At 40.2% G+C, this 17,686-nt stretch overlaps 1 protein-coding gene across 3 annotated transcripts in view; it reads right to left on the reverse strand.

Moving 5' to 3' along the window:
* The window catches only part of LOC106092330 (band 7 protein AGAP004871), a 180,950-nt gene that overhangs the window by 27,020 nt on the left and 136,244 nt on the right, over positions 1–17,686 (reverse strand). For all 3 annotated transcript variants that reach the window (XM_059360790.1, XM_059360789.1, XM_059360788.1), the window contains exon 6: positions 14,084–14,139. In XM_059360790.1, the coding sequence (XP_059216773.1) occupies positions 14,084–14,139 (56 nt within the window). The remainder of the gene's footprint in view (positions 1–14,083; positions 14,140–17,686) is intronic.

The following is a 17,686-nucleotide window of genomic DNA, read 5'->3' on the forward strand; positions in this document are numbered from 1 at the left end:
TTGGAGACCTGTGTACAATTTCAGCCAATTCGTATAAGAATTGCGCCCATTGGGGCTCACGAAGTACAATAGAGAGAACGATTTATATGGGATCTGTATCGGGCTATAGACCGATTCAGAACATAATAAACACGTTTGTTGATGGTCATGAGAGGAACCGTCGTACAAAATTTCAGGCATATCGGATAATAATTGCGACCTCTAGGGGTCAAGAAGTCAAGATCCCAGATCGGTTTATATGGCAGCTATATCAGGTTATGAACCGATTTGAACCATACTTGGCACAGTTGTTGGATATCATAACGAAATACTTCGTGCAAAAATTCATTTCAATCGGATAAGAATTGCGCACTCTAGAGGCTCAAGAAGTCAAGACCCAAGATCGGTTTATATGGCAGCTATATCAGGTTATCGACCGATTTAAACCATACTTGGCACAGTTGTTGGATATAATAGCAAAACACGTCGTGCAAAATTTCATCCCAATCGGATAAGAATTGCGCACTCTAGAGGCTCAAGAAGTCAAGACCCAAGATCGGTTTATATGGCAGCTATATCAGGTTATGGACCGATTTGAATCATATTTGGCACAGTTGTTGGATATCATAACAAAACACGTCGTGCAAAATTTCTTTCTGATCGGATAAGAATTGCGCACGCTAGAGGCTCAAGAAGTCAAGACCCAAGATCGGTTTATATGGCAGCTACATCAGGTTATGGACCGATTTGAACCATATTTGGCTCAGTTGTTGGATATCATAGCAAAACACGTCATGCAAAATTTCATTTCAATCGGATAAGAACTGCGCACTCTAGAGGCTCAAGAAGTCAAGACCCAAGATCGGTTTATATGGCAGCTATATCAAAACATGGACCGATATGGCCCATTTACAATACCAACCGACCTACACTAATAAGAAGTATTTGTGCAAAATTTCAAGCGGCTAGCTTTACTCCTTCGGAAGTTAGCGTGCTTTCGACAGACAGACGGACGGACGGACGGACGGACGGACGGACAGACGGACGGACATGGCTAGATCGACATAGAATGTCGCGACGATCAAGAATATATATACTTTATGGGGTCTCAGACGAATATTTCGAGTAGTTACAAACAGAATGACGAAATTAGTATACCCCCCATCTTATGGTGGAGGGTATAAAAACAATGTAAGGCAGAATATGGGAAAATATTATTTTTAGCATCAATTAGATCAGATCCTACAGCATTAGATTAAATTGATTTGACGGCATCGATGATGTATTTGACATCATCGATGGTTCAAAGTGTCTGAAATATCATTGTCAATATTACTTAATACATTCCCATAAAAGTTAACACTTGGCCTTGGTAGAGATATATTTAAAAAGCTTTCATTAATTGCATCCAATTCCACATTATCATCAACTGCTATATTATGGCCCACTATTCCTATTGACTTAATATACCTCCAGGTATCTTTTGTGTTTAATGCCTCCTGAAATTTTCTGCTAAAATAAGCATTTTGTTTGGCTTTAATGGTGGAAGTTACTAGATTCCTTGCGCATTTGTAAGCATTATGAAATTCAAATAGCCTAAAACGTTTCCAACGGGAGTATAGATAACTTCTTCTATCAATTAGTGCTTTAACTTCGTTATCGAACCATTGACTTCCACTACTCTGAATAGTTTTTGTCCTTATTGGGACACATTTGTCAAATAAATTATTTATATTTTGCTGAAAAATGTTTGCCTGTTCGTTAACAAGGAGCTGATGCCACCCAACAGATCCAATCTCCCACAATAGCAGGTTGTAGTAAATGTTCTTAAAATCTCGGTAAGTAAACGTCGTCTCATCATCCTCCGTTGGAATACCGAATTTTAAAAAACATAAGTCGTGATTCGAAAATAAGGGTGCCGACAACTGATCATAAATTCCACATCAGATCTTGAACTTACAAAAACTAAGTCGATAAGAGTTTCTGTTGTTATTGAAAAGTCCGTAGGAGTATTGGAATTAAAGATATATATTACCCAATCGATTCCATGCTCGTTAACAAGCCTGTTTCTTCGAGAACATTGCAGGTAAAATAGCCAGTGAGTACAATATCACTGTAACGAGGTATAATTTCTCCAAGGTTTTCTAGGAAGTCATCGTATTTTACCCTTTTACTAGGTCGGTATACTACACCAACAAGTAGCTTCCTTCGCATACATGTTAATTCCGTTAAAACAACTTTCTCCTCAGAACGCAAAGCTGCAATAAATCTGCACGAAAATCCTTGCCATATATACTGTCTTGATCGGATCTAAAAATTTTGTAGCCATTCACCGATAGCAACTTATTCCCATAATTCGGCAAGAACCAAAATTCAGAGACCGCAATAACGTCAATACCAGAGTTCTGAAATATGTAGCAAAATTCATCCATTCTATTTCCAAGGATTTGGGCATTAATATGCACAATTCTTAATCCCGGCTTTTGTCGCACTAGAACACGAATCATTAGATGCAAGTTATCTCTGTAATGTTCCATTTGACTAGGATGAAAAGACATATTGAGTAAGTTTTAAGAAAATGGGGGCAGTACAAATCTTCGATTTTAGATTCAAATAAGTACAAAGTGAAAAATGGTCGAAGTAGAAAAATGGGCTTTTATTATGAATAATAAATGTCAATATAATAATGCTTTTGATTATAATTAGTCTTTAAGCAAAGGTTAATGGAGTAATGGTACGCTTAATATTTCGATCGTTGTTGTAGCATATACTGGCATTTTGATGTCCTCTGCTAGATTCAGCAGCACAAAAGCATTTCGCAAAGTTCGAAGAAGCTCGTCTTACCAATTTCGACTTCACATAGCCCAACGCCAAAGTCTTCATCGTCAACTTACTATCCACATATATCGTGACAATTTGATCGGATCGCCGCTCTCGCATCGTTCAAATGCTTACATGATTCCCTCATTCCAAGGAATTCAATGAAGCCCCTGCTCCGGAGCCACATCGAATTAAGACCAATCAGTGTATACAGAAACATACAAGGAAGTTCTACCCTGGTAAATAATCAGTCATCCCCATCATCCAGCAGAATAGAAGTATGTCGAGAGAGCGAGGAGCCTCGATCCCACATGCTCAACATACAGGTGCAAAGCCTTAAGATCTATCGTATGCAGAGCCTCTCTTTGAGACATTTCTTCTTGCCCTAGAGATCAACAACGCTGTGGTTCTCTGTACCTACCTGACCATCTTGTGAAGGGCACAGTTGTCCAGAGACTTATGCCACACCAGACATCATAGGTGAGAATTGGCCAAAAAAATGCCGTAAACATTCAGTGCACAGGAAAAGCCCCCAATTTCTTCTTCTTATCGAGCTTCAACGTTTCATCTTCAGTTTAGAAGTGGTCCAGAATCACGCATAAGTACTTGACCTCCAGAGAGAACGGTTGCTCCACCCCATTCTGAAGAGGTCACCTGAAAATATCCAGCTTCCACCTCCTGGTGAAAAGTACCTACTCGGGTTTTCTGCGATTTATGTCATAACCATGTCAAAGCCATAGGCCTCCTGCAGGAATCTCTTGGAGTTACTTTTGTCATTATTGAAGTCTTTCGAGAAGAAGAGGATGAAGATTTTTGATTACGCGGATCGCGTCATCGTTAAGGCGGGTAGTCCTTACGTCGTTTCTACTCAAAACCATGGAACGTTTTGTGGACACCATGATTTAGATATCCAGCGAACTGCTCGAATACAAATAGCATGCCTATGTCAAGGGAAGGTCGGGCAGTCTCCCTGCGCGAGGATGTACATAAAATAAAAGAATCCTTCGATGCCAAAACGTACACATCGGCGGCATGCTTTGACGTCGAGGGGGCTTTTAAGAATGTGCGACCATTAGCGGGTGGACCCGTTCCTTAGAGACTGAATAAACCATATGCTAAGGAACAGGTGGATAAATTGTGTGTCCAATGGCATAAATATAAGGGAGAATGCGGCACAGGGCACGCCAAAGGGGGGCATTTTATCGTCACTCCTAATGGTGACCACCATAAATAACCTATTACGGTTGCAAACTGAGGAGGGATTTGAAACCGTCTGCTGCGCATGTTATAGTACTTCTGAGGGGTAAGGATCCGAACGAGCTATGCAGAAGGGCCGAAAGGGTCTTTCATATGCCATATGACTGGGCTAGACCCAGAGGTCTCAATGTTAACCCAGAGAAGACTGAAATATGCCTGTTCTCGAGGGAGACGAAGGTGGGCCAATTTAACGCATCACATTTCCTCAATCAGACGATTTCGATATCTGACAAGTTCAAATACTGAGGTGTGATCTTGGACAGGAAACTGAATTCATTCAGGAGCGCACTGAGAAGGCTCACAGATGTTGGACACTATGTAGACGAAGATACTCCACTGGCTCTACAGGAGCGTGATTAGACCAATATTTACTTACGCCTCAGTAGTTTGGTGGACTGCTATGGAGAAAAGTGCAACATAAGGACCATACAACAGGTTCAGGGAACATGTTGTCTTGGTATAGGCGGAGCGATGAGGACCACGCCCACTAGGGCACTGTAGACCATTCTAGATTTCTGACTCATTGACATACAGATTAAGTGTGAGGCAGCCACTGCGGCTATGAGACTCAAGGCGATGGGAGAATGGATTGAGGATGGGAGCAGCTCATACCATCGCGGTATAATCGAGGCGACGATAGGAAACCTAGAACGAAGGGAAGAGGTTTCCGATCTGATGCCTGAGATGAACCTTGAAGTCGAGTGCGAGGCACTGCTGTCATCGGCACAGTCTTGGATTGACGGAACCCTAGTATAACCATTTGAAAGATCATATTACACGGATGGATCAATGCTACAGGACAGAGTTGGCCTGGGGGTTTACATTGAGAACCCAGGGACTGAGATCTGTTTTAGACTGCCTGACCATAATACGGTCCTCCAGGCGCAGATCCGGGCGATCACTGAATGCGTGAAGTATTGTGGTGCTAACGCGAGGACGTCGAGCGCGAACATATCTACTGACAGTAAAATGGCCATGAGGGCAATAACAACAAGTAAAAAGGCGTTAAGTTCGGCCGGGCCGAACTTTGGATACCCACCACCTCGGGTATATATGTAAACCACCTTTCATAAAAATTCGGTGAAAATTTCATACCTTATACTCATATACCTCATACCGATCTAAACTATACACGACACGCATGTCTTAAAGCCGAACATAAGTCACTGTGTCAAATTTCAGTGAAATCGGATTATAAATGCGCCTTTTATGGGGACAAGACTTTAAATCGAGATATCGGTCTACATGGCAGCTATATCCAAATCTGGACCGCTTTGGGCCAAGTTGCATAAACATGTCGAAGAGCCTAACACTAAGCACTGTCCCAGATTTCGGCGAAATCGGACAATAAATGCCTCTTTTATGGGCCCTAAACCTTAAATCCAGAGATCGGTCTATATGGCTGTTATATTCAAATCTGGACTGATCTGGGCAAAATTGAAGAAGGACGTCGAAGAGCCTAACCAAACTCACTGTCTCAAATTTCAGCTACTTCGGACAATAAATGCGTCTTTTATGGCCCCAAAATCTAAAACCTAGATATCGGTCTATATGGCAGCTATATCAAAATCTGGACCGATATGTGCGATATTGCAGAAGTATGTCAAGGGGCTTAACATAACTCACTGTTCCAAATTTCGGGGACATCGGGCAATAAATGAGCATTTTATGGGCCCAAAACCATAAATCAAGAAATCGGTCTATATGGCAGATATATCCAAATTTGAACCGATCTGGACCAAATTGAAGAAATATGTCAAAGGGCCTAACGCATCTCACTGTCCCAAATTTCAGCAAAATCGGATAATGAATGTGGCTATTATGGGCCTTACACCATAAATCGGAGGATCGATCTATATGGCAGCTATATCCAAATCTGGACCGATCTGAGCCAAATTAACGAAGGATGTCGATGGGCCTTACACAATTCACTGCCCCGAATTTCATCAAAATCGCACAATAAATGTGGCTTTTGTGGGCCTAAGACCCTAAACCGGAGGATCGGTCTATATGGCAGCTATATCCAAATCTGAACCGATCTGAGCCAAATTAAAGAAACATGTCAAAGGGCCTAAGACAACTCACTGTCCCAAATTTCAGCGAAATCGGACCATAAATGTGGCTTTTATGGGCCTAAGACCCTAAGTAGGAGGATCGGTCTATATGGCAGCTATATTCAAATCTTGACCGATCTGAGCCAAATTGACAAAGGATGTCGAAGGGCCTACCACAACTCACTGTCCCAAATTTTACCCAAATCGGATAATAAATGTGGCTTTTATGGGCGTAAGACCCTAAATCGGCGGATCGGTCTATATGGGGGCTATATCTAGATATCGTCCGATATAGCCCATCTTCGAACTTAATCTGCTTATGGACAAAAAAAGAATCTGTGCAAAATGTCAGCTCAATATCTCTATTTTTAAAGACTGTAGCTTGATTTCAACAGACAGACGGACAGACGGACGGACATGGCTAGATCGTCTTAGATTTTTACGCTGATCAAGAATATATATACTTTATAGGGTCGGAAATGGATATTTCGATGTGTTGCAAACGGAATGACATAATGAATATACCCCCATCCTTCGGTGGTGGGTATAAAAAAAAATCTCATCGTTTGGGTGCAAGGCCATAACGGAGTAAGGGGAAATGAATGGGCAGACGATTTGGCGGTGAGGGCCAGAGGCCCGCCGTCAATAAACTTGGTTAACCCGAACCCTTTCGGGGTTAGCTCGACGCAGTCCGAGCTAAGGGAGTGAGCGACGAATGCGCATGCAACAGCGAAACGGTCGGTAGGTCAGATAGTGAGAAGACGAGGATATTACTGAAAAGAAGCAAGAAGGAGGTCAGTATAGCTATTGGCATCATAACGGGACATATAGGACTACGAGCTCACTTATGTAAAATCGGTGCGGCAAGTGATAGCATGTGTAGGGCATGCGGGGTAGATGATGAGACGTTGGAGCACTTCCTTTGTCATTGCCCGGCTTTCACCTCTAACACCGGCACTAAGGTGGGGACACAATACCAGACATAAACCAACTTAGGGGAGTGGTATTGAAAACAATTAAGGATTTTGTAAGTATCATGGAATTCCTAGCTTAAAATTTTCTTTTGGAGGTTACCTTGTAGTTTTTAGAGCGCACAACAAGTGGCATGGGGCGGATTAATATCTGAACCCACTTTTCAACCAAACCTATGGTGGGTAGTCGTTTCCTCTGTAGTATGACATCTTCAACGTTCCTTCTTCAGCTTTGTAGTGGTAAGGAATCACGTCCAAGTACTTGACCTCCGGAGAGAACAGCAGCTTCACCCCATACAGGAGAGGACCCCTGAAAATGTCCAGCTCCCACCTCCTGGTGAAAGGTACCAACTCGGTTTTTCTTCGATTTATATTAAAACTGTAGGCCTCTTCCCATGCCAAGCCCATGGGCCACCTGCAGGAATCTCGGAGTTTCTATAGTCATTATTGAAGTCTTTCGAGAAGGAGAGGATGAAGATTTTTGACTACGCGGATCGCGTTGCCGTTAAGATACCCGTTTCCTCTGTATTATGATGGGCAGAAGAAACGACTGTACTATGTTGGGGGCCTTCGCCCATCTAAGCCGTCTTCTTCATCGATGACAATGTCATCGATAAGATCTTCTGTCGAGGAAGCTCCTGTGGGTATTGAGACAGTTTGAACGCCGAACTTCTATATGCCTGGACAATGCATATCTTTCAGTAGTTAGACTGTCTACTTATTTTCTCGTTGTTAGTCCTTTTATTCCATCTTTGAAAACTTGATGTGCTGGGACCCTCAGAGGCCATTTTGTGCCATAAAAATATCCAGTCCTTACAATTTTTCACAGAATTTGGCCCAGAAACGCATCTACCCTACCCTCCTCATCTATTTCTTGAACCTTCTAAGGGCTTTACGATTTTTACCCCAGCCTCCTGTGGTGTTATCTCTATTTGCTCCATGAGTATCTTCAGTTGTTTTATTCCATGAGTATCTTCAGTTGCGATTGGTTGATTTTATGCAGCTGTACTGAATATGCCTTTAGAAACACTTGTTTCAGGCACTCCATGACAAAATTCCTCCGCCATAGTGGAGGCAAACGTAGCACAGAGGTTAGCATGTCCGCAAATGACGTTGAACGCATGGGTTCAAATCCTGGTGAGTGTATCAAACAAACTTTCCGCGGTGGTTTTCCCCTTATAGCGCGGGAGAAATTGTGAGGTAATATGTCATGCATAAAAGCCATGTAAGAACTTCTCCCCGCATTGCGGAACACCTTTCTGACTCATCTATAATAAGTAAAAGCTTGCTAAGTTCGCCTGGGCCGAATCTAGGGAACCCACCATCTCTGACAAAAATTTATACAAAATAAATTTTGTTGAAGGGCATAATTTTATTATACATACCAAACCTCTGCCAAACCTGAAAAAATAAAGCTTCTAGGAACCAAACAATGATGATAGAGAGATTGGATTATATGGGAATTATAACATGTTATAGACTGATTTGGACCGTATGTGGCACAGCTGTTGGAAGTCGTAACAGGACACCGCATGCAAAATTTCAGTCAAATCGGACAATAATTGCGGCTTGTAAGGACTCACGAAATCAATTCGGGAGATCGGTTTGTATGGGAGCTATATCTAAATCTAAACCGATATGGCCCATTTGCAATCCCCATTGACCTACATCTATAGTAAATATCTGTGCAGCTAGCTTTAAGCATTTTACCGCTATCGTGATTTCGCCAGACGGACTGCTCCTTGGGAGCGCTACATAATTCAAGAAGGCGGTCAAACAGAGCAGCCCAGCAGCCCTGTCGCCGGTATTAAGTCGGCAGGCGAAAGAATATTCAGGAGTCAGAATGAAATTCGAAATATCTACCAAAAATTTAAACACCAAACCGATAGCTTTGGTACAGACACATACTCCAACTACGACAAAGAAGGAAGTCTGGTTACACATATCGATAGAGTGCTTTGAATATTGAAATAGCACTTCTCGCGGCTGTTGGTAACCGATTGTGGCGGCGTCAAATATGCCGGATAACCAAACCCTTATGATTGTATTCGTAGAATATATGTCGGCTAGTCAAAATGATGTTTATGTTGCAGTGACCCGACTGAAAAACAACAAGCATGCTAAGTTCGCCCGGGAATAGTCTTGGGTACCCACCACCATGGATTCCGCTAAATATGTACCCTTATTAACTGGGTTTGTATCTGAATTATTTTGGTCTCAGTCAAATTGGGATATTGATACTTAGGGGGGCCCATATCACCAAATTTGACCGATTCGGATAAAACTTGACACTGATATTGTAAGTCATGAATAAGTCAAATCCGGGGATCATTTTATATGGGGGCTGTATTTGTTTACAACCGATTCAAATCATACTTGGAATGGATGTTGAAAGTCATAACAGTCTTTGCTCCAAATTTCAGCCAAATCGAATGAACATTGAGGCTTCTAAAGGCTCAAGAATTCAAATCCAGGGATCAGTTTATATGGGGGCTATATCTTTTTTTTCCGGTTTAGGAGGCCACCGTAGCGCAAAGGCTAGCATGTCCTATCCAATGACGCTGAACGCCTGGGTTCAAATCCTGGCGAGACCATCAGAGAAAATTTTCAGCGGTGGTTTACCCCTTGCAATACTGGCAACATTTTTGAGGTACTATGTCATGTAAAAACTTCTGTCCCACGAGTTTCGCACTGCGGCACGACGTTCGCACTCGGCTATAAAAAGGAGGTCCCTTATAGTTGAGCTTAAAACTTGAATTGGACTGTACTCCTAAGCACACTTAAGTGCAATATTCATGGGCAAAATTTGCAATTTGTATATCTGTTTAAAGAACGATTCGGATCATACTTGGAACGGATGTTAAATGTCATAATTCAAGTCTTTGTTCCAAATTTCCAAATCGCATGAAAATTAATATATACCTATTCAGATCATACTTGGCAGGAATGGTGAAAGTCGTAACTCAAGTTTTTGTTCCAAATTTTAGCCAAATCGGATGAAAATGTAGGCTTATAAATGCTCAAAAAGTCAAACCCGGGGATCGGTTTAAAAGGCTGTATCTGTTTATACACCGATTCAGATCATACTTGGCAGGAACGGTGAAAGTCGTCAAGTTTTTATTCGAAATGTTAGCCAAATTGGATGAAAATGGAGACTTTTAAGGGTTCAAGAATTCAAATCCGGGGAATGGTGTTTATGTTCAAATCTTTGTTCCCAATTCTAATAAATTGTATGAATATTGAGTCTTCTAAGCGCTCAAGAAGTAAAATTCAGGGATCGGTATATAAGGGGGCTATATTTGTTTATGGACTCATTCGGATCATACTTGGCATGGATGTTGGAAGTCAAAACCTTAGTATTGTGGCTTCTAGGGGCCCAAGAGGTCAAATCGAGGGATCGGTTTATATGTGGGCTATATTTAAATCTGAACCGATATGGGCCATTTGCAGTCCCCAACGACCTACATCAATAGTTAATATCTTTGCGTTCGACCTCTATCGTGATTTCGACAGACGAACGGACGGACATGGCATGATCGAGGCAGGTCGACGGGACGATCAAGAATATATATACTTTATGGGGTCTTTGACGTATATTACGAGGTGTTAGAAATGGAATGACTAGATAAGTATACCCCCATCCTATGGTGGTGGGTATAAAATATTGCAATAGGTCCAACGGTTATGTTGTCTTGACACAGGTGGGCTTTGAGAGCCATCCATGAACTTCCTAGATTAAAAATATCAAGTTCACAGAGATGCGGACAAAGTATGAAGCAGAACTTACAGCTTAGAGATTGAAGACTTAAGGTAGAAACAGGTCGCATAATCGACGAATATAGGTGAGCTAAGGGTTGGTAAAACACATATACTAACTATACAGAAACGGACGGGAGAATCATAGCACCAATTCCACAGGTAGATGTGACTACACGTGCTTAAAACAGATCCACGTTTACTCAGTATTAGTATTAAGAGGCTTTCGGAAGAAAAGAAGGATCCTATGGAGAGTTCCGGACCGAGATAAGACGACGCACAGTAGGATAGAATTGAAAACAATTAGTAAACCAGCAAGGAAAGGTAAAAGTTGGGTGGAGCCTACTATATAATACCCTACACCACCGAGTCTAAATACATACTACTTTCAGTACATGAAACCTATGCTGAAATCTAGTTAGATTTAAATTTTGCATACTTATTGTAAAACTGAATTAGGTCGAACGCATAAACCGATATCCAGATTTAACTTCTTGAGCCCCCTCAATTTTCATCCGATTTGGCTAAAATTTTGCATATAGTATTCTGTTATGACTTCCAATAACTGTGTTAAATACGGTCCAAATCGGTCTATAACCTAATATAGCTCCCATATAAACCGATCTCCTGATTTTACTTCGTGAGCCCCAGGAAGCCGCAATTTGTGTCCGATTTGGCTGAAATTTTGCACTTGGTGTTCTTTTGTAAATTCCAACAACTTGTGACTTCCAACAACTATGTTAAGTACTGTCTATTTCGGTCAATAACGTGATATAGCTCCAGTATAAACCAATCTCCCAATTTGACTTCTTGAGCCCCTGGAAGTCAATTTTTGTCTGATTTGGCTGAAATTTTGCACCTAGTGGTTTGTACGGTCCAAATCGGTCAATTACCTCATATAGCTCCGATGTTAACTGGTCTCTCGATCATTCTTGTTCGGTTCCTAAAAACTTTAATTTTTGCTGGTTTGACAGAAGTTTGGTTTGTAGAATAAAATTATGCCCTATAACTTAATTTATTTTGTATAAATTTTTAGCAGAATCCATGGTAGTGGGTTCCCAAGATTCTGCCCTGCTGAATTTAGCGCGCTTTTACTTGTTTATGTTGCGGTTATCGTGGTTATTTCACATGTCAGGACCGCCCTTACCAATTTCTTTCAGTTTCTTGGACTCATGCATCATGATGGGATTAGGTCCGCATACAAAGTACTTTCCAGCGATTAAAATCTAAAGTCAACAAAATTGTCGAAACTTTTTCAATGCCGCTTTAGACGTGGTAAATTTACCATATTCCGGATATTCACACAACGCCAAACTTTGAAAAAGGCCAAAGAGAGAAAGATGTACTCTTACCATACTTTCGCGACACACGTTACTTGGTTGAAATAGAAAGGAACACCTTCGAGCCTTTTAATACCAAATTGTGATTTTGGACAGTGTGATGGCTCATCGTGTAATTTGCATACCCTACACTACCACTGTAGTACAGGGTATTATAACTTAGTCAATTTGTTTGTAACACCCAGAAAGAGATAGACCCATTGATAAGTATACCGATGGACTCCAAATCAATTTCTGATTTGATTTAGCTATGCCCGTCTATCTATCTATCTGTCGTATCTGTCTGTTTGTCCGTCTGTCTGTCTGTCCGTCTATCCATGTTAATTTGTGTACAAATTACAGGTAGCAATATTTATCCGATCGTCTTCATATTTGGCAAATACATTTTTTTGACGTAGAGACGATTGCTCCCATATGTTCGTCCTCCCATATGTTCGTCCGATTTGGTTTAATATTGCAATTATGTGGCCATTTGTTAACCGATTCTTTCGAAATTTTGCAGCATCTTAACTCTCGATGTTACTGGTGAATTTCATAGAAATCGGTTCAGATTTAGATATAGCTCTCATATGTATATATATCCCCCGATTTTCACTACTAGAGCCACTGCAAGCGCATTTATTGACTAATCCTCCTAAATGTTGCACAACCTTTTCCTCAACGACTACCACAATATCTGTAGAGTTTGGTCGAAATCGGTTTAGATATAGCTCCCAAATTTATGTTCGTCTGATTTGGACTAACATTGCAATTTTGTGATCATTTGTTAATCGATTCCCTCGAAATTTGGCAGGAAGCATTTTCTTATGACTTTAAGTATTACTGGTGAATTTCATAGCAATCAGTTCAGATTAAGATATACCTGTCATATATGTATTTCGCCCGATTTTCACTTCTAGAGCCACTGCAAGCGCATTGACCAATCCTGACAAAAGTTTGCACTTCGCCTTGCTTGACATCAAACACAATATTTAAGAAGTTTGATCGAAATCGGTTCAGATTTAGATGAAGCCCCCATATATATGTTCGTCAAATTTTTGGTAATTTTCAATAATGTTGTCATTTGTGAACCGTAGTTACTACAGTTTGAACATATTTGCTCGAAATTTTTCACAGATTGTTTAATAACCCATCTGAAAACATCCACCGAGGTCCTTCAAAATTGGTTCAGAATTAGATATAGTTCCCACTTTGTACTTATAGGGTAGGTGTAGGGTATTATATAGACGGCATCGGCCGACTTTTGCCTTTCCTTAATGGTTTAATATACTGCCGGGAAAGGTTGTAAGATATGCAGATACATTTCCTTTTCTATTAAACTGTTTTGGAGCAAACTAGCTTAGGTTGCTGATACAAATTGAAGTCTGCCTGTCAGCTTGTCGAATGCTAAGTTCTTAATTTTGTATGCTCCAACATTCACCATGGAAGGACTTGTTTTTTAGCGCTTTCATTTTGTTGTTGTTGTTCGCACAATGACCAGCATTGAATGTGGTAAAAATTCATTTATCTCTAGACTATCATGTTCAACTTAACCCAAAGCATTTTTGCAAGGACATCATTTGTTCACTTCACTATGGCAAAAAGAGAAAAATGTTCTTATGGTTTTTTTTACACCGGCCACATCTTGCAAAACAACGTGGTGGGGAACCTTAATTTAATCCGCAGTTGCAATGCATTTTGGCAGACATCAACAAATTTGAAATTGGTGCGAAAAACACACCAAAAATGTACGACACGTACTTAAATGAATCTTGTGAAACTATTTTTTCTTGCTGCCCATACTCTAGAAATGTTTTGTGCTAGAATGTGGTCGACAATAGGCAATTGAATATCCCCTCCTAAGATAGCGGGGAAAAATACAAAAAACATATTTGTCCTCCGTTCCTTAAAAGGAATAGTGACTTACATTTCAACACGTTCCACTTTAATTCCCCAGGCGTCGGTAGCTTCATCCAATTGGACCTGGAAATGCACAAAAAAATAGGTAGTTTGTGAATGGCAGATAAAAAATGAGAATGTCATATACAATAGAATCCAAAATCTTGTTGGCTTAAGCTTTAAACGCTAAATCTATCCATATTGTTTTTATACTCTCCATAATAGGATGGAGGTATACTCACTTTGCCATTCCTTTTGTAACACATCGAAATATTGGTCAAAGACCCCATTAAAGTATATAAATTCTTGGTCGTCATGATATTTTAAGTCGATCTAGACATGTCCATCAGTCTGTCTGTCTGTCGAAAGCACGCTATCTTTCGAAGAAGTAAAGCTAAACCACAAAACATGAAATTTACAGAAGAAGCTAAAAACTGTACGCAAAGATGAAAATGTCTTCAACAGGGTTTTTAAATTTTGTTTAACAAGTAATGAATTTTTATACCCACCACCAACGAAGCAACACTTCGAAATATCCATTTCCGAACCTATAAAGTGTATATTTTCATGATCGTCGTAAAAATCTATGACGATCTAGCCATGTTCGTCCGTGTGTTCGTCCATCTAACCGTCTGTCGGAAATCGCGCTACGGTCTTTAAAAATAGAGATATTGAGCTGAAACTTTGCACAGATTCTTTTTTTTTGTCCATAATCAGGTTAAGTTCGAAGATTTGTCATATCGGATTATATCTTTATATAGCCCCCATAAAGACCGATCCACCGATTTAGGGTCTTAGGCCCATAAAATTCACATTTACTATCCGATTTTGCTGAAATTTGGGACAGTGAGTTGTGTTAGGCCCTTCGACTTCCATTTTCTTCAATTTGAACAAGATCGTTCCAGATTTGGATATAGCTCTCATATAGACCGATCTCTCGATTTAAGGCTTTGGACCCATGAAGAGGCGCATTTATTGTCCCCAACCCAATGAGTACAAATCTGTTATATAAATTTTGTCCAAGTGTCTACGGGGCCTCCCCAACCTTAAAAACCTCCAAAACAGGCATGAATGTCCAACGTTACAAAGTTGGTTTAAAATGAAAGGTCTTTGGGAATTGGCTACCAATTTTGGTTTACACATTTGAAACAGAGTCTGGAACCGGCACACCCACTAAATACCCCTCAATAGGACGTGTAGTTCAATCGGGATAATATGGGAATTAAAACATAGGTCTATGACAGTAGATTTCGAATCTAATGTTGAGATAAAGATCCAAAAATCTGGGTCACGTCCTGCCGTTCAGCAGGACATGTAGATCGCGACAATAAAGGACACAAAGAAATGGTCTTTTGGGCCTTAGCATCGGGAGAACCCACCCCTTCCACACAATATAAACAACACCAAACTGTCATGTAAGACGACCGCGAATATATTGTACTCAAATGAAAGAATGTTTCAGAGGGCAATCCCCCACCCTCCATCCTATCCAAAACAAAATGAATTAAAAATAATATATGAAGGTCGACCAGAATAGAACAGGACGAACAAAATGGCAATTATATATTTGATTAAAGTTCATTCTAAGTTTTATTAAAAATGCATTTACTTTCTTTTAAAAAATCCTCAATTACTTTTTAGGCAACCCAATAGATAACCAATACAACAAAATAAAATCGTGTTGATCTGATGTAGTAAGTTAAAAATGCCAAATGTAAGCCGATCTGAACTATATTAAGGTCGGATATCGGGAGGCTCAGAAAAACTCACTGTTTCAAATTTCAGCTCAATCGGGTAATAAATAAAGCTTTAATGGACATCAGTTCCCTTATCGGCAGATCGGTCTATATGGCAGCTATATCTAAATAGAGTCCGATCAGAACCATATTTAGGTCCTTTGTTTGGAGGCCTTAAACTACTCGCTGTTTTAAATTTCATCGAAATCGAAAAATAAACAATGAAGCTTTTATGGGATTCAGACCCTTTATCGGGAGATCGGTCTATATGGCAGATATATCTAAATATAGTCCGATCTGAACCATATTTAAGTCGGATGTCAGGAGGCTCAAAACAATTCACTGTTTCAAACTTTAGCGAAATCAGATTAAAAGTAGAGCTTTTATGGTCTTCAGACCCTTTATCGGGAGATCGGTCTCTATGGCAGCTATATCTAAATATAGTCCGAGCTGACCCATATTTAGGTCAAATGTCGGGAGGCTTAAAATAACCCACTGTTTTCAATTTCAGCGAAATCGGGTATTAAATAAAGCTATATGGTCTACAGACCCTTTATCGAGAGATTGGTCTATATGGCAGCTATATCTACCATATTTGGGTCAGTAGTGTGGAAGCCTTAAACTACTCATTGTTTAAAATTTCTGGAAATCGGTTAAAAAATAAATCATTTATGGGGATTAGACCCCTTATCGGCAGATTGATCTATTTAGCAGCTATATCCAAATATGTCCGATTTGGCCCTTTCAAGAACTTAACCAGCGTGCGTCAAAAGGACGTATCTGTGCCAAATTTCAAGATCAATTTCTCAATTCTTGAAGGCTCTAGAGTGATTGCAACAAACGGACGGACAGACACATGGACATTGTTAAATCGTCTTAGAATTTTACGACGATATGAAATATATGTACTTGTAGGATCGGAAATTGATATTTCGATGTGTTGCAAACGGAATGACTAAATGAATATACCCTCTATCCTACGGTGATGGGTATAAAAAACATTATATGAGTAAAATTTTCAGTTAGTATAAAAGGGGTCATGGGGTAAAACAAACAAACAAAAAAAAAAAAAAAATAAAACAAATAGAAGCGTGCTAAGTTCGGCCGGGCCGAATCTTATATACCCTCCACCATGTTTTCTCGGCATCTCTTCTTCGGCAAAAAAGGATAAAAGAAAGGATTTGCTGTACTATTAGAGCGATATCAAGATATGGTCTGGTTCGGACCACAATTATATGTTGGAGACCTATGTAAAATGTCAGCCAATTCGAAAACGAAATGCGCCCTTTGGGGGCTCAATAAGTAAAATAGAGAGATCGATTTTTATGGGACCTGTATCAGGCTATAGACCGATCCAGACCATAATAAACACGTATGTTGATGGTCATGAGAGGATCCGACGTACAAAATTTCAGGCAAATCGGATGATAATTGCTACCTCTAGAGGCTCAAGAGGCTCAGGAAGTCAAGATCCAAGATCGGTTTATATGTCAGCTATATCATGTTATGAACCGATTTGAACCTTATTTGGCACAGTTATTGAAAGTCATAATAGAATACATATATGACAGCTATATCACGTTATATACCGATTTGAACCATACTTGGAACAGTTGTTGGATATCATAACAAAAAACGTTGTGTGGCTCAAGAAGTCAAGATCCAAGATCGGTTTATATGGCAGCTATACCAGGTTATTTACCGATTTGAATCATACTTAGCACAGATATTGAAAGTTATACCAAAACGCGTCATGCAAAATTACATCCAAAACGGATAAGAATTGCGCGCTCTAAAAGCTGAAGAAGTCAAGACCCACGATCGGTTTATATGGCAGCTATATCAAAACATGGACCGATATGGCTCATTTACAATACCAACCGACCTACACTAAT

The sequence above is a fragment of the Stomoxys calcitrans genome, chromosome 1 (assembly GCF_963082655.1).
Source record: "Stomoxys calcitrans chromosome 1, idStoCalc2.1, whole genome shotgun sequence".
Lineage (NCBI taxonomy): Eukaryota > Metazoa > Arthropoda > Insecta > Diptera > Muscidae > Stomoxys > Stomoxys calcitrans.